Source organism: Syngnathus acus, chromosome 9 (genome assembly GCF_901709675.1).
Source record: "Syngnathus acus chromosome 9, fSynAcu1.2, whole genome shotgun sequence".
NCBI lineage: Eukaryota > Metazoa > Chordata > Actinopteri > Syngnathiformes > Syngnathidae > Syngnathus > Syngnathus acus.
The window spans coordinates 14,235,215-14,256,411 of record NC_051094.1 but is presented as its reverse complement, the minus strand read 5'-3'; the positions used below and the strand labels follow the sequence as shown (position 1 = coordinate 14,256,411).

General features: G+C 40.6%; 5 protein-coding genes across 9 annotated transcripts in view; 3 read left to right on the top strand and 2 right to left on the bottom strand.

Moving 5' to 3' along the window:
- The window catches only part of LOC119127745 (gastrula zinc finger protein XlCGF8.2DB-like), a 235,055-nt gene that overhangs the window by 137,125 nt on the left and 76,733 nt on the right, over positions 1-21,197 (top strand). The window lies entirely within an intron of this gene.
- LOC119127757 (uncharacterized protein C22orf15) lies at positions 979-3,054 on the top strand. The gene is made up of 5 exons (XM_037259864.1): positions 979-1,502; positions 1,621-1,707; positions 2,011-2,133; positions 2,416-2,487; positions 2,591-3,054. Exons 1-5 carry the CDS (start codon positions 1,478-1,480, stop codon positions 2,731-2,733), a joined length of 450 nt encoding a protein of 149 aa, XP_037115759.1. The 5' UTR covers positions 979-1,477; the 3' UTR covers positions 2,734-3,054.
- LOC119127734 (gastrula zinc finger protein XlCGF57.1-like) lies at positions 6,243-14,883 on the bottom strand. 4 transcript variants are annotated; one of them, XM_037259828.1, is made up of 4 exons: positions 12,825-12,971; positions 8,264-8,367; positions 6,760-8,102; positions 6,243-6,594 (listed from the first exon to the last, which is right to left on the bottom strand). In XM_037259828.1, exons 2-4 carry the CDS (start codon positions 8,282-8,284, stop codon positions 6,417-6,419), a joined length of 1,542 nt encoding a protein of 513 aa, XP_037115723.1. In that variant the 5' UTR covers positions 8,285-8,367; positions 12,825-12,971; the 3' UTR covers positions 6,243-6,416. The 4 variants fall into 4 exon arrangements, with proteins under 4 accessions (XP_037115723.1, XP_037115720.1, XP_037115724.1 ...); XM_037259825.1 differs by having other exon boundaries at positions 6,243-8,102; XM_037259829.1 differs by lacking the exons at positions 8,264-8,367; positions 12,825-12,971 and adding an exon at positions 14,879-14,883 and having other exon boundaries at positions 6,243-7,901.
- On the top strand, positions 14,239-18,237 carry upb1 (ureidopropionase, beta). 2 transcript variants are annotated; one of them, XM_037259839.1, is made up of 10 exons: positions 14,241-14,393; positions 14,968-15,139; positions 15,205-15,292; positions 15,361-15,455; positions 15,630-15,788; positions 15,859-16,028; positions 16,405-16,486; positions 16,600-16,642; positions 16,823-16,977; positions 17,112-18,237. In XM_037259839.1, the coding sequence occupies exons 1-10, from the start codon at positions 14,290-14,292 to the stop codon at positions 17,193-17,195; spliced, it is 1,152 nt and encodes a 383-aa protein (XP_037115734.1). In that variant the 5' UTR covers positions 14,241-14,289; the 3' UTR covers positions 17,196-18,237. The 2 variants fall into 2 exon arrangements, 1 of the variants encoding a protein (XP_037115734.1); XR_005098904.1 differs by lacking the exon at positions 16,405-16,486 and having other exon boundaries at positions 14,239-14,393.
- Positions 17,502-21,072, bottom strand: gucd1 (guanylyl cyclase domain containing 1). Its single transcript, XM_037259856.1, has 6 exons — positions 20,703-21,072; positions 20,103-20,187; positions 19,426-19,591; positions 19,164-19,255; positions 18,818-19,059; positions 17,502-18,714 (listed from the first exon to the last, which is right to left on the bottom strand). The coding sequence occupies exons 1-6, from the start codon at positions 20,707-20,709 to the stop codon at positions 18,623-18,625; spliced, it is 684 nt and encodes a 227-aa protein (XP_037115751.1). The 5' UTR covers positions 20,710-21,072; the 3' UTR covers positions 17,502-18,622.

Below are 21,197 nucleotides of genomic sequence, written 5' to 3'. Positions count from 1 at the left end.
GGCCATTATGACTGTCAACGCCATAAATTATATACAGTATAGGCTACACAACAAATTGATGAATATCAAATTTTAAAATAAGAGACGAGTAAAAACTGTTCCAATATTTTAAAAAGATGAATGGTAATAAACATTTCTAGCAATACCTTTATTTTGTGAAATGAAGACAATTTGTAATTGTAATATTGACACGTGACGTCGACGCACAATTTGTCTTCGCGGGCCTCAAAAAATGATGGGGCGGGCCGTTTCTGGCCCCCGGGCCTTAAGTTTGATACCTATGATTCAGAACTATATCAGACAAGCTCTCAGTCGTTCAACACATTTAATAAACATGCTGTAAAATGCAATGCGTGATTAAATTTCACACTGCCTGCCCTACACTCTTTTAATTTCAAGATATCATGATTTGGGTCCTCTCTCAAAAATTATAATGGTTTGGCCACCACGCAACCTTCCACAATTTTGTTAATTTGTACCATTTTCGCTGAGGTTCGTCATGGATCAGTGCTCGTGTACATATTGTGAGCAACGACTGCAACCTCGCCCGTGCTTTCATTTCAACTCCCTGCTGAGTTCAACTATTCATTGTAAAAAGGGGAAACCGCCAAGCAAGACTTCCCCTCTCACCTCCCAACACTGACACCTGCTGGCGAGTTTTGCAAAGTACACCTAATCTGACACTGATCAGTATTTAATTAAAAATAGAAGATGCACGTTCATTTTTTATTTGATGAATCCATTTTCTACACCGGTTCAATTCAACGCACTCACATCTTTTAAATCAAAATTGATTTTCCGATTGAAGTAATTTTTGGTACACTAGAACACAATTTTATTTATTTATATATGAAATATATATATATATATATATATATATAACTGTTGCCAAAACTCGCAAGGTGTTGGGGCATATGTTTCAGTATGTTTCATCACACTTCATCCTCTGCATTGTAGGTTTTATGACATTACTTCCAATGATTGGCTCATCTCGGTGCCGGAACAAGGAAAGTGGGCACTACAAATTTAGACACATACATTTCTATGCTTAAGAATAAGATTGCTTAACTAGATTCAACTTTTTTGTTCAGAATTTTGTGGCAGACCATAATATATGGCTCTTTCAGAGTGCAGAGTGCCTTTCTGTCTCTGTGTAGAAAATCCATGGAGACCGACCACAGTGATCCCCCCTTTTCACACATTTAACAAGATCTGGATTTTACGGGACGCGATGGTGCAATGCATGAGTGTGTGTGTGTGTGTGTATGTGTGTGTGTTTGCCATCTTTGTATCTCATACATACAGTGTCTCCTTGCAAGCTGAGTCTTTGTGTGGACCACAAAACCGATTTAACAGCCTCCATTGTTGACCTCTGCATGTTGGTAACTCCCTGGTCCCTTTGACATAAGCACATGAGGCTGGAACCTGACAAGATCTCAAACGACGGAGGAAAACAAGCTTTGAATCAGAAGGAGAAATGTTTGTCACCGTCCTGTTTGGAGGTTAGAAATATTCACATTGCCTATATTTTAGCCTACTGTAGTCATCATTGTTTTATTTGTGATTCTGTACATATCATGTTGCGTGTACCACTTACAATCATCTTTTTTTTCCTTCTAGAAAGCAAAATGGAATTGTTTAACATCAACTGCAAACTGATACACTTTGTCCACAATTTAAAGGAGCGCTGTGGTGTGGACTTGAACGGTATTAATTAATGCTTTTATCAGTTGTGTGACTATTTTCTGGTTCTTCCAACAACCCTTTTAGTCATTTGTAAACTCACTAATTAACTTTATTTGCATTTTGGGCTTAACAATGAGTAAAGGTACACAGTACAGAAAACATACTTGTGACCCGATAGTAAGTTTCTTCTGTTTTTACAAAACACTGCATGATATTCGCAATATGAAATTTGAAAAGTAACAGCCTCCAGGGAAAAGACAAATATATAGACTTTCAAAACCGATGGGTGTATTTGACAAAGACGGGTGCTGTTGTGTCCGACAGAGTGTGTGGACCTGATGAGCCGCAACGGGAGAGTAGTGAATTTAGAAACCAAGCAACTCAGTGTGGATCTGGCAAGCGGCCTGCTGGCAGAGAGACAGCATTATGTCCTCCTACAAGTTTGTCGTGAGTCCTCCTCACCCTCCTGTTCCTTTCTGAAGAAATACAACCTTATATCAGAATCCGGAAACATATTTGGCGACATAGTTTGAGATGTTACACAAAGCGATTAAATCCCTCTGGGATGCATTAAAATGGGTGAATTTGACTGTTTTACTCAGTTTCACAAATGACATTGTTGGGTTGACCTCCCCTATAAATTGAGATGTATCTTATCCCTCCCATTGCTTTTGAAGGACACAGTATATACTAACACGACTCAAATGTACGTGTACTTTTTCACTTTAGGAAATGATGATGGAGACCAGAAGTATATTTCCCTCTTACGCAATGTCAGCCAGAGTCATCCGGAATTAAAAGGTGATTTAAGCTGGCAAGTGACCGCCCCCTATCCAAAAAAAAAAAAAAGACAAAAAAATCGTATTAAAAGTACAAACTGAATTTGGAAATGATTTCTCTGCAGAGCCGCTGAGGAAAGTTTGCAACCCTGGCCAAGAGCCAGCCAAGAAGGTCAATTCTGTACGGAGAGGGCACGCACGCAATCGTGTCAATCGGGAGCACGGCCAACATTCATCCAGCACCCATCTCGCCACTCATCATATCTGAACACTTATCCTGCTCAGGGTCATGGATGAAGCTAACTCTTACACTTTTGTTTGTAAATGTTTGTAATGTTTTGTTTTCATTAGTGATGGGTCCGGCAACACCGATGCGTCGGCGCATGTGTCGAGCTCATAGAGCGAAGCCCCGTTTCGGTGCGCGTATCGCTTTAAAAAAAGTCACGTGACCGAACGAACATCAGCGTAGTCTGTCAAGGAAGCGAGCCAAAGCTCCGATAAAGGAAGTAGTGATGTGCATTCCACTTCTTTTAAGTGAACGGAATCTTTTGAATCAGTTCACCCAAAAGATTCGTTCAAACGAATCGTTCAATGAATCCTCCATATACATATTGTCATATAAAGCAGTTAACCAAATGTCTGATTTTTGTTTTGATTGGCGAATATAAAAACAAAGAATAAAACACCAGACAAGTTATAACTTAAATGTTTATTAAAATAATAATAATAATAATAATTAAAGTACATCTCAAACCAGCAATCTAATGTGAAACTGCAGTCGATATATTGGATAACAATATTTAGGCATATATATGCATACATGTTACCGTTTTTTTCCGTGTATAATACGCCCCCATGTATAATACGCACCCTAACAATGGCATGTTGATGCTGGAAAAAAGCCTGTACCCATGTATAATACGCACCCAATTATTATTATTATTTTTTTTTTTTTCTTTTTTTTTTAAGTCCCAATGATCGTCACACACGCAGGGAGGCAATGGGTCCCATTTTTATAGTCTTTGGTATGGTCTTAACTAGGCTGGATGTATTTTTTTTGTTGGCGTTGATTTCTCCGACTGCCCGTAAAGGCACCACCGCGATCAGATGAAAAGAGAGGAAAGTGACGTGCGGACATGTGAAAAAGGCGGCTCTGTATGGGAGAGACGTTGAAGAGGAATAAAAACACCCTCGGAAACCAAAACTTGCCCCTCGTCGTGACTCGGAGCCGCAACAAATGTTTCGGATTTGTGTAGGGTACATTGTGACAGCAAACGAGCAGGTGATCGAGCAAGCGTCTGATACGAGAGCATTGCGTTCGTATGGAGCGTGTTTGAAGTGAACAGCAGAGACGAAAGGAACAAGGCAAAGTGTTGTGAAATAAAATATTACCTGTAATACGCATTTTGTTATTTGCTGATTGTATTAAACTATCACATTCATTGTCAGTCAAGAAGAGAAGAGGACTATTATCCCTTCTTTGACGAAATGACCAGAGCACAGTACAAACACACTATTGTTCTTTCGGTATTTATTCAACCCACATTCTTTCACAACATGACAAGAGAACAATACATGAATCAATACTCGTACCAGTACCATGATTTTCTTAAAAAAAAAAAAAAAAAAAAAAAAAAATTAAATTAAAAAAAAAAAAATTAAATTAAAAAAAAAAAGATTTAAAAAAATTGTACCCATGTATAATGCGCACCCCAGATTTTAGGACAATAAATTAGTTAAATTTTGCGTATTATACACGGAAAAAAACGGTATTTAAAACCTACTGTAAGTAAATCGTAAATCTACATTCTGGCTTCCATATTCCACGCCAGGAGACGCAAAATCCGTTGATGCACAAGAAGGCATTTCACTCATTAACTCGTTCGCGAACGGGAAAGCCAGGATTCGTTCCCTCATTGATCCGTTCTCGCGGTGAACTGGAAATGCGAATCACTCAGTGAGTGATTCACTTCACTCAGTGAGTGATTAACTCAGTGAGTGATTCACTCAGTGAGTGCTTCGTTCACTCACAGATTCGTTCGTTGGTGAACGGGAAATGCAATTCACGACTCGTTCGTGAACGGGAAGTTACGTCACTGACTCGTAAAGTCCCTCCTCCATCTAACGCTCGCTGGCGCTGCTGATTGGCTGATTTTCTTCTTCGTTTTGTTTTACGGCGAGGTAGCACCAGCTTCAATGGGCTTTACTGACATCTACTGGTTGAAGTTATATATGAAAGGAAAAAAAGAACGAATCACTTTAGGAAGTGATTCGTTCACTCTCCTTCACTGAAAGGATCCGTTCCTTTCGAACGAATCGTTCACTCACGAGCCAACTCTAAAAGGAAGCGCGTTGTCAACGGGATGGATCTGTCAAAACAATATCTGATCTTTTGCGGTTCATCCTCAAAGATGGAGCAGCCTCAAGTCAGATACTGGGGCAATCAAAAGACCCACTACACTGCACTCCTGCCTCACCTGATGCAGCCAAACGGAAGGCGATACGCTTCTGATTAAGTTTAGACTAGTCTACCAAGCGCGGTTTGACGACGTAATGATGTCATTTGAACGTGGTCCCAGACGCCCTCTAGTGAAGGACCGTGGGACGTTTAATGTTGTTACCCAGCAAACAAACCAAGGTGGCATGCAAAAAAAGATTTTTTTTTTACCTTTTCTACAAATGAAAAAACCCCAACTCCAATAGATTCTGATAGCATACTGGCGTGCGTTTGTCGTGTGTGTTGTTTAACACTAGTGTTAACTAGCCAGAAAGTTTTCAGCCGCTTGTGAGTCATTGAAGCCAGATGAAGCCTTGAAGCTTTCCATCCACGTGCTTCACAAAAAAGTTAAGCTTGTGACGTTGCATACGCACACTGTTGGCCAAAGCCTTCATTATCAAAATAAGGTCTGGTATTTGTATATGATCTGTTTGATTATTTTGAGATTAATGTCGTGGTATCAAATGAACTAATGATATGCTGCTGTTTATTATACTTACCTTGTGTCGTAAAATGTTGGGAATTATTCACATCTCATAGATCTCCATTTCTTAAGCCTTAAGAATACACATAATGCGTGTCATCATTCGTCATTGTTTAATATCATACACCATAATTCCATGATTCAATACTTCTCCACATGATTCCACATTGTTCAATGTCATAATTCACTCATTTTATTTTATGATTCCAAGGCATTCCACATGCTTTTATATTTTGTCAGTCAGCATTTCCACACAATTTGCTTCATCTATTTTTACTGCAAAATGAAAAGAGTTGGCCTGTTAAGAGTGGTGCACACTAACTTATTTTTGCAAGAACCATACGGGAGACAGTATGCCTTTTTTAAGCACTTGCAAATGGAGTCATTTGTCGCTGGGCGTACAGCGAATGAGGTCTGACTCAAGCCTTTTGCAAGAGCATTTTTATTGAGAGAAACAGGGTGGGGGTGAGATTGGACAGGAGAGAGGGGTGAGAGTGGGGGTGAAACCCCTGGCCTCTGATCAAATCATAGCAGGGGGTGTTTTACAACTTTGTGTAAGACAGGACAAGCTAGGTTATTTATTACAGGTTACATTCAAACATAAGCATAGAACTAATCTAGCTAGGTTATTTATTACAAGTTACATTCCAACATAAGCATAGGATCAAACTAATCTATCAACCCTAACATATATCTATCAACCCTAACATGGCCTCACTTTTTCTGGTGCAGAGAGCAGGATTGAATCGCCACACAAGCACAAGAAAGAAAAAAAAAAAGTCTTGCTTTTTACTGCTTTTTCTTTTTTACAAGTCTTGACATGCCAGTTAACTATATCATTATCAATGCAAAAACTCATGAAGTCTGCTCAAATAGAAGGTTAAACCTTCACGGATCATTGCTCATCTCCCCAAAACACTCAGAATTCTCAATAGAGACACTTCGGCAAGTGGCTGAGCAGGCAACAGGGTTAGGTGTGGGCTACTATGTGCTTGATTAAGCTTGTCTTGTGAGAGAACTTTTGGCCACAAACAGAGCATGAAAAAGGTTTCTCGCCAGTGTGGACTCTTGAGTGCCTTTTTAAGGTTGCTTTCCTTGAAAATATTTTGCCACAAACCGAGCATGAAAAAGGTTTCTCGCCAGTGTGGATTTTTGTGTGCATTATTAAACCTCCCCTCAGTGCGAATGTTTGAGCACAAACTGAACATGAAAAAGGTTTCTCGCCGGTGTGGATTCTTGTGTGCCTTTTTAAGTTTCCCTTTTGACGGAATTTCTGGCCACAAACTGAGCATGAAAAAGTCTCACCACTGTGGTTTCTTGTGTGGCTTTTGAAGCTTTTCTTGCAACTGAATTTTTGGCCACAAACTGAGCATGAAAAAGGTTTCTCACCAGTGTGACTACTTGTATGAGTTTCGAATTGTCCCTTATAAGAGAATTTTTGGCCACAAACTGAGCATGAAAAAGGTTTCTCGCCAGTGTGGGTTCTTGTATGACATGTTAGACTTCCCTTCCGAGAGAATTTCTTCCCACAAATTGAGCAGGAAAAAGGTTTCTCACCAGTGTGGGTTCTTGTGTGCCCATTTAAATGTTCCCTCCGAGAGAATTTTTGTCCACAAACTGAGCAGGAAAAAGGTTTCTCGCCAGTGTGGGTTCTTGTGTGCCCATTTAAACATTCCCTTCGAGAGAATTTTTGGCCACAAACTGAACATGAAAAAGGTTTCTCGTCAGTGTGGTTTCTTGTATGACTTTTTAAGTTAGACTTCAGTGAAAATCTTTGGCCACAAACTGAGCATGAAAAAGGTTTCTCACCAGTGTGGATTCTTGTGTGACTTTTTAAGCTCTGCTTGTGACAGAATCTTTGGCCACAAACTGAGCATGAAAAAGGTTTCTCGCCAGTGTGGATTCTTGTATGAATTTTTAAGGTAAACTTCATTGAAAATCTTTGGCCACAAACTGAGCATGAAAAAGGTTTCTCACCAGTGTGGACTGTTTTGTGCCTTTCTAAGGTTTCCTTCTGACGGAATTTCTGGCCACAAACGGAGCATGAAAAAGGTTTCTCGCCAGTGTGGACTCTTGTATGAGTTTTCAAGTGTACCTTCTGAGAGAATTTTTGGCCACAAACTGAGCATGAAAAAGGTTTTCCGCCAGTGTGCATTTTCATGTGTTGTTTCAAAACACTGTTATTAGCACAACATTTCCCACACTGAGAACATTGCCTGTGTTTGTTTTGAGACTCAGCAGCAGCAGCAGCAGGAACATGTGACGACACGTCAACACTATCTGATGGTGGAGCTGCTTGTGATCCTCCACAGTGGTCTCCATCACCTTCTCTGGTCATTGGTTGACTTGAGCTGCAGCTTGGAGGCTCCGCCCCTTTGCTCACCTCCTGTTGACCCTCATCTAAACTCTTCACGGGAACACCAGTCAATGGCATTTTGCAGGTATCCTCCTCCTCCTCCTCCTTTTTAATGTCACAGGACTCCTCAGCCTCCTCTTTAAGACAAGGCCGCTCCGGCTCTTCCTCCTCTTTTATGGTGCAAAGAAACTTCTGCTCCATTTGTTCATTGAAGTGAACAAATTCATTTGCCCACATCTTCCTCTTTAATGCGAGTGCGCTCTGGCTCCTGCCGCTTTGGACGAATAGCTTCACTGATGTCTGCAAGACAAGACAAACACATATGAAAGTTACAGTTGAAGAGAAACTGGTCAAACCTATACAAGGACTTTTTCAATCTGCCCATCACACATGATTTTGATCGAATTCTACTAAAAATAAACACGGAGAGGATTCATAAGAAAAACTAGACGTGTATTAACCTGCTCTGCGCAATACAACATAAGGCTGCAGCCAAAGATATTCCAGACTACTACGGTCCTTTTCCTTCACGTACTTTGCCGAGGTCCTTGCAGACATTTTCACACTGCAATCACAACACTTTTTCAACGATGTTTGGCTAATAAAAATGTCTTTTGGGCAGTGGCGAGAGAGTTATTTGTTTAAGTAATTGAATATAGGTTATCCCGTATTTTTATCCCGTATTGGCCCAAATAGACGACCCCCAGTTTTTCAAGACTCAAGTTTGAAAAACGACTTTTTGAACACCAAATTTAATTTTTATACAGAAAATAATCACATCTGAAACTAATTATTATATCAATATATTCGAGAGAAAAAAAACATGTTATTTTGCCTCATTCAGATCATGCAAAAACTGTCTATCACATCTTAATATCTGAACATTTAAATATATAAACTAAAGTGCAATCACATTTGTAAATGAATGGCTTCTGGTTTTTGAAATGTAAATAAACCAATCTACTGTGATAAAACAACAAAATTGCAATAACTGCATTAACCATCAAAGTGAAGTCTAACTGTAACTGTAGTCTTGAAACAAATCTGAATAAGGAAAAATATTGCAATAAAATAATGCAAACTGCTACCGCTATTGTTGGGGAGCTGGAGGACTGTATAGGATGTTGGCTTGGATGGTTATGCTCTTTTCGCCCCCGGGTGTCGGTCAGAACACAGGAGGGAAGACGTGGTTCAGTTTTGATTGCTTTACTGAATTATTGGCAAACCCCCCCCCCCCCAAAAAACAAATGAAATACTTTCGGCAACACACCAAACATACGTCATCGATCGAGACAACAAAATACATTTGCTGGCGATCGTTAGTCGCCGTGCCGCTGCGTAACGGCCACTTGTACGATGCGAGGCAAACTTATAGGAGCGCACCGGAGCTGTCAATCGAACGGCGCGCACACGAGACAAACCGCGATCGGACAAACGGCACAACAGTGGACAGTGGTAACAATGAAATGTATATACCGTGTTTTCCGGACTATAAGGCGCACCTAAAAACCTAAAATTTTCTCAAAAGCCGAAAGTGCACCTTATAATCCGGTGTATATATATAGCCTTATATATGGATCAATTGATGAATTTGTTGATCTATACTGGTTGTACACAGCGCTCAGCCAAAATGTTTCAGTAGGATTTAGTACGTCTAGTAAATTACGAGGTCGCATCGCTTCCCAGCATTACGGCAACCGTGGTCAGGGGGCGTCACTGAATAGCTGTTGTACCTGGGAGGCTATTTCATGCCAAAATAGGCTGCTCCGTTAAGGTTTCGAGTAAATTCACGGATCGATATGGAAGGTAAACACAGGTAAGCAGTACCAATGTGTCCCATCATTTTATAGGAGATTGTTTGAGAAATGAGATTGTTTACACTTTGCTGAGGCTCATGGGAGTCTGCGAGCTGAGGCTCATGGGACTTTGCGGGTGGCTAATGCTATAGTGAAAGCTGCTATACGCACGAGGCTATTTCATGTCAAAATAGGCTGCTCTGTTAATTTTTTGAGTAAATTTACGGATCGATATGGAAGGGAAACATAGGTAAGCAGTACCAATGCGTTAGATCGAACTTCAGTCAGTTGTGATCATTGTATAGGAGATAGTTTGAAAAACACGATTGTTTACAGAGGGCTCATTGGTTATTTTTATTGAGAGAAACAGGGTGGGGGTGAGAGTGGACAGGATGGGGTTGAAGCCCCTGGCCTGCTGATCAAAGCATAGCAGGGGGTCTTTCACGACGTTGTGTAAACAAAACAACTTTGATTGCTTCCTCTGCAGCTAGTCAATCAGTTCAAAAGATCTTAGCACTTTGTTCTACTATTGTTAAGACAGGACAAGCTAGGTTAATCATTACAGGTTACATTCCAACATAATCATATGATCAAGATAATCTGTAAACTAGGGATGCACCGAAATAAAAATTCTTGGCCGAAACCGAAAACCAAAAATGAGGAAACCAAGGCCGAAAACCGAAACACCGAAAGAAATGATTATGCCAGTTATTAGAACCACAGCATTTATGGCTACATGTGTACTAACCTCACTAAAATCAAGGCATTGCAATAAACCAGTTACAAAAGTATGAAAATATTTATTTAGCACTGACATTACAACAATGCACAATATAAATTCAAATTCAAAAATAAAATGAAATAAAAATAAAATGTTTAACTTGACCCCACTCATGTGTACATTAAATAATAATTTACAGGCTTATAACTGACTGGCCTGCTGAAAGACTGTAAAATTAAATATGTTCTCTTGGCAGAATCACTGGAGAACTTTCTTGCCTTTTCAAAAACGTTTGCCACAGACGGAGTGGGCGTGCTCGGTGTCAGTTTCCTTTTCTGTGTCGCCTTCTTCTCATATTCAGAATGGCGATCGGGATGTTTGGATTTCAGGTAATGAATTAAACCCGACGTGGAGAAACTTTTTGCAGATGCACCCCTCTTGAAATTTCAGCATTGCATGTTTTGCAAATCGCTATCCGTGGGTCTTTCTCTGAGATAGTGAAATCAGTCCACACCGCAGACATGCTGGCTCTTATCCCGTTTTCTCGCGTGCTGGCTGCGCTGTTTGCTCACGTCATCACAAGTTTCGGCCGTGTTGTTTCGGTGATTTAGGTCTTTCGGCCAAAAACCGAAAATGCACTTTTGGGTCATTTTCGGCCGAAAATTTTCGGTGGCCGAATTTTCGGTGCATCCCTACTGTAAACCCTAACAAATATAATGAACATTCCTTTTACAAAACATTTCATGAAACAACTAAGATTTCCTTAAACAAATGTCTAAAATGTCTTCGGCTGTTGTGGTGTCCATCACTGGCACCAACTCATGAAACTCTTTTGTAACAGTCAGTGTTAGGGTTGATAGATTAGGTTGATCCTATGCTTATGTTGGAATGTAACCTGTAATAAATAACCTAGCTTGTCCTATATGTTAGGGTTTACAGATTATCTTGATCGTATGATTATGTCGGAATGTAACCTGTAATAATTAACCTAGCTTGTCCTGTCTTAACAAAAGTAGTAGAACAAAGTGCTTAGATCTTTTGAACTGATTGACTAGCTGCAGAGGAAGCAATCAAAATTGTTTTGTTTACACAACGTCGTAAAAGACCCCCTGCTATGCTTTGATCAGCAGGCCAGGGGCTTCAACCCCATCCTGTCCACTCTCACCCCTACTCTGTTTCTCTCAATAAAAATGCTCCTGCAAGAGGCCCGAGTGAGACCTCATTCAATCATCGCTGTACGCACTGCGACGAATGGACTCTCCACCTGCTGGTGTTTAAAAGGACTTACTTGTCTCCCGTGTGGTTCTTGCAAAAGAAGTTAGAGTGAGCACCACTCTAACACTGTCTTACACAACGTCGTAAAACACCCCCTGCTATGCTTTGACCAGAGGTCAGGGGCTTCAACTCCATCCTGTCCACTCTCACCCCCACCCTGTTTCTCTCAATAAAAATGCTCTTGCAAGAGGCCTGAGTCAGACCTCATTCGATCATCGCTGTACGTACAGCCTATGTGTACATATTGGGTTAGACAAACTCATATACTTTTTCATGTTCATATATGTGTAGATCAGCTGTAGTGCCGCGTGTACTGACCACCATTCAATAACCAAAGATCTTGCCAATAACGAACCAACTGTAATTCTGCATCTTTGTTTGTTCATCGACGGACATCTCAAACAACACGCAACGGATGTGTGGTGAATTCTCTTCGATGGTCAGCTGGTCTTCCAAACAAACGGTGAAAAAGTGGCTGGCTTGGGGAAGGAAAACTTCAGTCACACACGGCTGATTGGGGAAAGATTTTATTCAACCGATGTCAGAGAGAAGTGTCTCGCGCCCGAGCAAAGATGTCGAGTCCCTTTGTCTACTCTCCCCCTAAAACGTATACCCCCGCGATTCCCTTCACTCGGGTGCGTGCACACGGGGCTGTTGGATGATCTATGACCCCCCCCAGTCAGCCTCCCTAACTCTACACGGTGCATATCTTAGCAGTTGTTAATGTCTGGTGCCGATGAGCCTACATTCCTGGACCAAGCCCCAAACAATCCCGCACGAACCTGACCCGGCCACACTTCGGCTTACTAGTGAGATATACATTGCATGACACCAGAATAAAAATTCACAACAGATGTCAACTTCAACTTGTTTTGTTTACAACGTGAAATTAAACTAACCCAATACACAAAACGACACATCGGACCTGTTTTAGCAAACGTGCTTACGCGTTACCATCTGGTGGCATTGAGATTTAAAATCGGGAGCATGCCTGCCTGAAAGCATCACTGCTAATCCTCCACTTTGAGTTTTTCCACAGTACAGTATTACTCTTGGTACAGGCAAGAACCAGCACGTGATGATGGCTCATTTGAGATCGAACATTCGTCGAGGATAATCAGCTAATAGCTACCATGCTAATGAAAGCGGACTGCACTTCTGTACTGCAAGCAAGCAGTACTACAAATTACGTTACAAACATGATAACTTAGGCCCATTGTTGTAACTTACCTCTTTCGTCGCTGCGGTTGTCGTGTCGCTAATGTTACCGATTCGCCATATAAGTTGCGTGTTTATCTGATGCAGCCGCTCCTGTTTGAGATTTTATACCAAGCACGGTTTTGTCGCCGCTTTACTTCCTGCTACGTAACGATGATGTCATTTGAGGGAGGTCCTGGGCGCCCTCTAGCGAAGGACCGTGGGACGTTTAATGTTGTTGTTGCCCAGCAAACTAACAAACCAAGGTGGCGTGCAAAAAACCTTTCACCCGCGTATGCGTCATTGGTGCCAGATTCAAGAATTTTTATTGGCCAGGTTTGAGCATGCCAAACAAGGAATTTGACTTCGGTACATCTCAGCCTCTGTTCAACATTTAACAACACACAGGACAATTGCAAAAATTGACAAATATTCTCCAACATCCCCTGATCTTAAGTGTTTTTCTTTTTTTTTGTGTGGTAAAGGGTTAACACTTTTCCTTTGACACTATTCTTGGCCAATAAAAAGGCTGAATGTCACAAAGGGACAGTGAAGCTTTTTGTGACTCAAGCATTAAAGATTAAAGTCCCAATGATTGTCACACACACATCTGGGCGTGCTGAAATGTGTCCTCTGCATTTAACCCATAAAGTACTAATGGGTAAAGGAAGCAATATTGCAAGGTTTGAGAAATGTATGGACGTCAAATCATTAACTGGGTCGTCCCTTGGACCCACCACTTGCTATTTAGTAATACGCCAAAATGCTTGCTTATGAGTTGAAATCTGTCTTTTATTATTTTCTTTCTAATTAGGAGGGGACCATAGGGTAGGAGGGGAAAACACAACAAAAAGGCAAGCCAAGAGTGAGATGTCGGATGGATTTATTTACTTTTCATCAGTATCGACTCTGGAAAATTGTAAGAGTAATGTCTATTTGTCAACATCTGACCAAGAAAAGCCATCTTAAAACTAGTAGGTGGCCGAACCAAGATGGCTGTCAACACGCTACGTGCCCAGGGCGTCTCTACAAAGAGGTGCGTAGAGCTCTTTTTTTGCTAGAATAAAACCAAGGTAACCAAAAGTGCGTTTGGATACAGTTTTTCTTGATGAACCATCCATATTTTGCCTTCTGTGAATCACTGCTACACGTTAATCATTAAAAGTTAAATAGTCTGTTTGTGCTGGCTGGATCATCTCAACTGTAATTTCTGTTCCAAAACCCAGCGCAAGATCAATCATTTGAATTGCATAACATGCAGGAGTGATAACAAAATCTGAATAATTTTTTCACTTGTTGAAACTTTGCAGGGCCAATTTTGACATATTCCAATGATTGTTATTGCATATGAACTAAGAGACTCTCCAAGTCAGTTAATAAGCAACTTTAGCAAACAGAAGTGGGAAGAGTCAATGTGACGCAGTACTGGCAACGATACATAAACTAGCAGAAACTGACATTTCGCTATGCTGAATCCTGAAAAACCAGAGCGGCAAAAATGTCTGCAGGCCAATTGGAATCGTTGGAGACCACTTTGGAGACTTACATCCCAAAAGATGAGCTGAAAGAGGTTAAACGCATCTTATTTGGCAAGGAGACCAAGTGAGTTAAAAAAGTTTCATCATTTTCTTGGTTTACTTGTTTTTTCCCCTCCTCTTCTGTTTGTGGTCAGCTATTTATTCAGATGAGCGAAGTGGACTTTGCTCAGTTGGATTGTTGTGCTGCAGTGTGACCTTCACCCATTTCCGCTAGATTAAACAGTTTATTATGCACAAGGCAAACATGAAATGTCCGTAGTGAAGCTTAAACGTTCGCAATACTTCCAACTATCCCACTCAGTATTGGCTCAAAATAAAGTTGTCTTTCAGAATTACTCTCTGTACACCATAAAGGAAGCCAATTCGTAAGATATCTTTAAATACCACAAAGTTGTTGTGATATTTTAGATGTCTCTCTAATAGTAGTTGGACATCCTTGTTGTATGATGCAAAAATGAACCCAAATTCAATTTTAAGCAACATATCAGGGAAAACATGACCTTTTAGAATCAGTATGAGAATACGTTCACGGGTTTTTAACCGAATCACTGTAATGTTGCATTTGTCTTATTATCATAAAGATGACTATGTTACAGTTGCATAGTGAGTTTCCAATGAGGAATGTCATCAACATGCAGGATGTTGGAGCTCCCGTCAGACGCCCTGGAGGCTGCACGGCAAGGTGACTTTGAGCTGAAAGGCTATAGCTTTGAGGCAACTGAAGAACAGCTGAGGCTGCCCAGAAGGATTCGAGTGGGACTGATTCAACAGCACATTGTTCAACCCACAGATGCGCCCATCCTGGACCAGGTCACAGAGCAAATGGGAAAAAACATATTTCCCGGAATGTACACTAAACTGGTCCTTGCCAACAGGTCAATGCTATGCACAACCGGATCGGGCAAATAGTGGAAGTAGCGGCCAAGTGCGGTGTGAACATTGTCTGCTTTCAGGAAACATGGAGTAAGTGTGAATATGATTTTGTAATTGGAAAAAACATTTCTGACTAACCTGCATGTTGCTGATTGCAGCCATGCCGTTTGCTTTCTGCACCCGTGAGAAAGAACCATGGACGGAATTTGCAGAATCTGCCGAGAATGGAAATACCACACGTTTCTGCCAGAAGGTGAGCACACAGATAGGGCCAAAAGTATTGGGACTCCTAATTTGATTCATCAATCAGTGAAATTGAAACGTGAACAGTTAGAGGCTCTATGAACGAAAAGACCCAGTGGAAGCGCTATTTAGTGATGTTGCCCATGCATGAGCAAAATGAATGATATTGTGATTCTCTCGCTAGCTGGCCAAAAAATACAACATGGTCATTGTTTCTCCAATTTTGGAGCGGGACGAGATGCACAACACTCTGTGGAACACGGCGGTGGTGATATCCAACTCTGGAAATGTGCTGGGGAAGAGCAGGAAGAATCATATCCCGAGAATTGGAGACTTTAACGAGGTCAGAATGCCATTTCTTTTCAATCAAATGGTCCATTTTTCCTGAGACGGTCTTTTTCCTTTGCTCTCAGTCGACATATTATATGGAGGGTGACACTGGCCACACAGTGTTCCAGACACAATTTGGGAAGATAGCCATTAATATCTGCTACGGGCGCCATCATCCCCTCAACTGGTTCATGTACAGTATGAATGGAGCGGAGATCATCTTTAACCCTTCTGCTACCGTTGGTGCCCTAAGGTAAGCACTGATGGAAAGCTCTACTTAAGAAGAGGATTTTTGGATTTATTTGTATAGCCATAAATACAAGATTTTACACAACAGACACTACGAATGGGTGAATGGATGGAAGGGTGCGTGCCGCTATTCTAGTATGCTTTTTTTCAGTGATGGGAAAATGAAGCTTCAAATTTTATCCATGAACCAGTTATATTTTTTACCCCTCTTTCGGGCATTGTTGGTTTAAATATAAGGGTTTACGAAATGGCAAGGCAGTGTACTTTCAGCTCAATGTTGAGCAGAGATTGCCATCCAGACTAGAAAAAAAAAATTCTCTTGAATCAATTTTGAAGCTTCATTTGCCATCAATAAATATTTCTATCTATTCTTTTTCTAGCGAACCCATGTGGCCTATTGAGGCCAGGAATGCAGCCATAGCAAACCACTGTTTTACCTGTGCAATTAATCGAGTTGGGACAGTAAGTCAAGTCACCTGTCAACTTTTCTTTAACTTTTGTATTTGTTGTGATTTGCTCCATATTACTGTTTGTAGTTAGGGCATGATCAATAATACACCTTATAATTCATGCAGGAGCATTTCAAAAGTGAATTTACATCTGGTGACGGACAAAAAGGTAGGATTTGACTGCCATTTCAATTTATTTACTATTTCACTCTTTCTCAACCTAAGAATGAAGTCCAAAACATACTCGGTCTTCATCACTCACAACATAAATACAATGCTGAGGTCATTTCAAAAGAATTTAGCTTTTTTTTTTTTTAAACCTCAATAAAAGCATTGGTGGTGTCTGCAGCTCACCATGACTTTGGCCACTTCTATGGATCGAGTTATGTGGCCGCCCCCGATGGAAGCCGCACCCCGGGGCTTTCTCGAACTCGTGATGGACTATTGGTAGTTGAAATGGACCTCAATCTGAACCGTCAAATTAGTGACAAATGGAGTTTCAAGGTAAACTATCTGTGGATAATCACAGAGCTTCTTTTAAGATGTTTCTGTTTTTAAATTGACACAAGGTAACAAGTTTATTGTAAACTTCTGGAAGTCATCCTCTGATATTAATTTTTATTAATTTCTTTCTGTAGATGACTGGGCGTTACCCTGAGTATGCTGAGGCTCTTACCAACGCCGTCAGACATGACTTCCAACCACAAATAGTGAAGGAATAAATGAAAAGAGAAATCTAAAAATCCACTTAAGATATTCTCGATTTAGGACCAAAATTGTTCCATGGTCATTACATTGTGGCCAACCATAGAAAAACCTTTACCTGTTTTTCTTTTTCCCAGAGGACATTAAGAAACTGAAAAAGAACCCATTTCTGACTTGACAAAAATATATTTAAAGTACAAGACGAGCCTGACATCTGCTGCACATATAATAGTTTTATGTCCGTGGCCCGTTATTTTCATATCTGGGACTTATAATTACAATTACAACATATGTTCTCTTAAAAATCACAAGCACCACAAGTGTAGGATTAAATGTTTAATTTAAACAACATAATTGTGCGTGAAAAGTGGAGTGCAATGACATTCGCAAGAAAATGGCAATGCAAAAAATCTAAGCATGCTCCAGCTGATTTGTTTCCACAAAACAGAAACCTTCTACTGAAGCTTATCTTAACAGAAAACATGAACAACAGTTCCGTCACAGTAAGTTACGGATCTTCAAGCATGTTCTTCTTAATGGCAGCTTCTGTTTTGGATCATTTCATGGAATCCAGTTTCCCTTTAGGAGGAATAAAATCTGAGATTGGTTCATAATATACACTCAGAGGACACCGCATTGAGGACACCTGAATTTCCGTCGCAAGATTATCGATCAATGCATTTTTATGGTCTCCTATACATGTGTGATGAGAGATACTTTCAATGCTAATCATAAATGAATGCTCAGTTTGAGTTTATACCACTAATGAGGTGTTTTTTAGATAAAAAAAATTGACAAAATATTAGAATAACAATTTGTCTTATGATGAAGTGCAGTTTTACATCAGCACTGGAAATCACAACTACAAAAATTTATAAACATTGTTAAATGAATAGCCCGCCGACAGCATCCTTCAAAACTGCTTTTGATCTTTGTAAGGCTATTTTAATTACCTGAGACTTTCAAAGCCCAACTAGTTTCCTTGTCGCAATGAAAATGTGAACAAAATGACAAAAATTGAGTTTGGACTTCAGATAATACTGGTGACTTAAAAACACATAGGAATAAAAGAAATTCCCAAGACCTGAATGATGTGCACACCACTTTGTGAATAATCCTAAACTAGGTCAGCATTAACCACAATACCGTCTGTTGTTTGAGGTTTTCTTAAAAAAGCCAGACATTCAAAAATCCTAATATATTCTTAGTAAAATGATCTACTCATGTAAAAAAATAAAGCATAATTAAAAACAATTGAGCATCGCCTGTTGAGTACTTCCCAAACAGGCTGAGTGGTGTTGGTTGTAAAAGAGAAAATCCAAGTGTTGAAGTCTTTTTCTTACGAGCAGCTAGACTCATTAGCACCAATGAGGGGAGGCGGGGAGATGGGGCCAAAGCAGGATGGGGACCTACTGAACAAGTCCACGGTGAAGTCAAATCCACATCAGCTCGCTTTAAAAATGAAGAGAATGTCCTCATCTGTCCCGTAGCTCCGACGTGCCTCCTCAAAGTTACTGACAGTGGTGCAGCACACCCCTACATTCACATGCACACACAGACACAATGTAAAATGTATGCCACATATGCTCTTAAGGCCACAAATGGTTTTAATTCCTGAATTGAAATATCCATCACTCACGGTCAGAATATGCAGGGTTATTGTACAAGATGCAGCCGGTGGTCCTGTTGAAGCCGCGCAGCACGACAAAATGCCCTTGATACTCTGGTTTCCTGCAGAAACACTTCTGGCCCACAGGAAGGAAGCAGCAGTATTTGACAGGTGCAGAGCAGAGTTCGCAAGTGAGGATGACAGCGTTGATGAGCACGATAGCAACGTGGCTCTCTTCTAGATGAGACTCGATTTCCTGAATGGACACGGAGCTGTGGACACAATCCAAAATTACTCTTAATTTTGTGTGTGGAGCTTCAAGGCGAAACCTAAACATCGGTTTGCATTTTTTGTATAAATACTGGAAGTTACATACCATTTCTTCACAACCACACCTTTGCCCTCTGCTTTAAGGAAAAGCTCATTCACTCGATTTTCTTCAGCATCAAAATGCTTCTTATAAAAGGACTGCAATGAAGAGAACAAACATTACCAAGTCAGATCAATGAATGACTGCAAATGCAATTTGTTTTTATTCATTCAATGCCATTGATGCGTACAGATGTCAAAGGTCTACTTTTAACTGGGCAGGCAGTGAGTGAGTTAATTGGATTGAATCCCCATGTGAAGAAAGGCACCTGATTCCTAAAGCCCTTATCAACTCCCAGCGTCTGTGTGCAAAAACAATGCTTGATCCCTAGATGGCACATGAGGTAGGCCAGGTCAATCGTCCACACGCTCTCAGTCATTTTCAGGTCCCAGCAGGCTCTCTGAAACTGCTCATCACTGATGGGGTGCAGGTACCTAACAGGCCAGAAATACACAAGCTCAACCATCTGGTTCTCAAAATGATCTTTGTGCGTGCTTGCAGGAGTCTTGCATTTTGGGTTGCTTTCAGTGTTTTTTATGATCATCGCTAGGCATGTTGTAGAAGTGCATGATGGTTTTTTTTAGCATCTGATTTTTTAAACTGTCTACAAAAATAAAACATTTCATGGAGAGTATGCTTAATGTGATCGTTTGCAATCATTTCACATCATACTAAGAATTCTAAATATAATTCAGAGAGGCTGTAATATATTACAGTAACCTAATATAAAAGCCAGGAATTAGTATTTATTACATTTGGAAGTGACTCATCCAACACAGTATTTGTAATCAGCTCTTTTTATTATGCAGATGTTACCCTGCTGTTTAGCACACAGTATACATCGGATATGGCTGATTTTCAATCCCAATCAGAAGATTCGTTAAGATGCAATGTTGGTTTCCACTTGTAAGGGACAAGCAGAAAATGATGGCATCTAATGCTTACTTGAGTACCATCCTGGAGCAAGCTAAACCACAGTCCCAGTGGTACAGCTGCTGAATGACAGGCACATCCAGTAGGAGGGCATCATCTGGGGAAAACAAAACAGACAAAAGTCTTGAATTTATTGACAACGTGGTGCTAGGGTTGCCATCTGCCCCCAAAATAAACAAGAGACACCTGATCGGCAGAGACCGCCGACCTGATTGCCTTCACCCTTCTTGAACTTGCAGAATTCCAAGGAGTTTTATTTAGAATAGCAATATAAGATGTTTGTAAAAGTACTTTGGTCGGGGATCTGGGTTGGTCTACTGTCCCCTGGAAGTTCAGCACGTTTCTGTGCGCATTTCTGAGTGAGTTTGCATTCTCCCTAGATGAACTGGTTGACAGACCGCAAAGAAGCCATTTTATTATTTGTGTAGCTTTTATTTTGAAGGTAGCCATGGCCGCTCGCTGGCGGCGTATTACTGTAATACACATGATTAAAATCGAAGTGGAAGCTGACCTGAGTTCGTCTTCAAGTGGAGGCTGGCCTGACCACAGTACACTGCCCCAGTGCTAGTCGTTCCACACCTATGTTGTTGTTGACATGGAGGTGTCACTCACCTGTCATTCTGCAGTCGTGTCTCACGAAGGAAGATCCGCCGACTAGTTTTCACAAACCAAGATGGGTTAACTAACTGTTGGATTTCTCATTCTGGAGTTTTTGTCGAGAAAAACTCTTAAATTTACCGTTAGCTTGCCAGGCTAGCAGTGTGGTCGCAGAATTACTGCGTATTCAACCACCAAAGTGAATTTACGTACTCACGCTGATAATTGAAAAATGAACACGCAAACGCATGCATATGACGAACATAACAAATTGGAACTAAATAGAAATGACGGTCCCTTAATCCAGTGATTTTTCTCTGACTTGCCGTAGCTCTTTTTTTTTTTTTTTTCCTTTTCTCTTCTTCTATGGTGTATATGTGGGGGATCACAAGCAACAACATAGTACATACTGACATCTAGCGGAAGCGCACTTTTACTTTTGGGGACACAGATCCATATCGGATTAAAATTTCCTGTTGACCAGTGTATTTTTGGACAGACTAAGTAAAT

Bases quoted from the DNA above. Each gene is read 5' to 3' on its own strand.
- LOC119127757 (XM_037259864.1), top strand. From the start codon at position 1,478: ATGTTTGTCACCGTCCTGTTTGGAG. The intron at 2,134-2,415 runs GTGAGTCCTCCT...TTTTCACTTTAG, and splicing joins TGTCCTCCTACAAGTTTGTC to GAAATGATGATGGAGACCAG. The intron at 2,488-2,590 runs GTGATTTAAGCT...ATTTCTCTGCAG, and splicing joins GAGTCATCCGGAATTAAAAG to AGCCGCTGAGGAAAGTTTGC.
- LOC119127734 (XM_037259825.1), bottom strand. From the start codon at position 8,284: ATGTTGTATTGCGCAGAGCAG. The intron at 8,103-8,263 runs GTTAATACACGT...CTTGTCTTGCAG, and splicing joins TGTTGTATTGCGCAGAGCAG to ACATCAGTGAAGCTATTCGT.
- upb1 (XM_037259839.1), top strand. From the start codon at position 14,290: ATGTCTGCAGGCCAATTGGAATCGTTGGAGACCACTTTGGAGACTTAC. The intron at 14,394-14,967 runs GTGAGTTAAAAA...ATCAACATGCAG, and splicing joins TTATTTGGCAAGGAGACCAA to GATGTTGGAGCTCCCGTCAG. The intron at 15,293-15,360 runs GTAAGTGTGAAT...TGCTGATTGCAG, and splicing joins CTGCTTTCAGGAAACATGGA to CCATGCCGTTTGCTTTCTGC.
- gucd1 (XM_037259856.1), bottom strand. The intron at 19,592-20,102 runs GTAAGCATTAGA...CTGGCCTGTTAG, and splicing joins TGCTCCAGGATGGTACTCAA to GTACCTGCACCCCATCAGTG. The intron at 19,060-19,163 runs GTATGTAACTTC...TTGTGTCCACAG, and splicing joins GGTGTGGTTGTGAAGAAATG to CTCCGTGTCCATTCAGGAAA.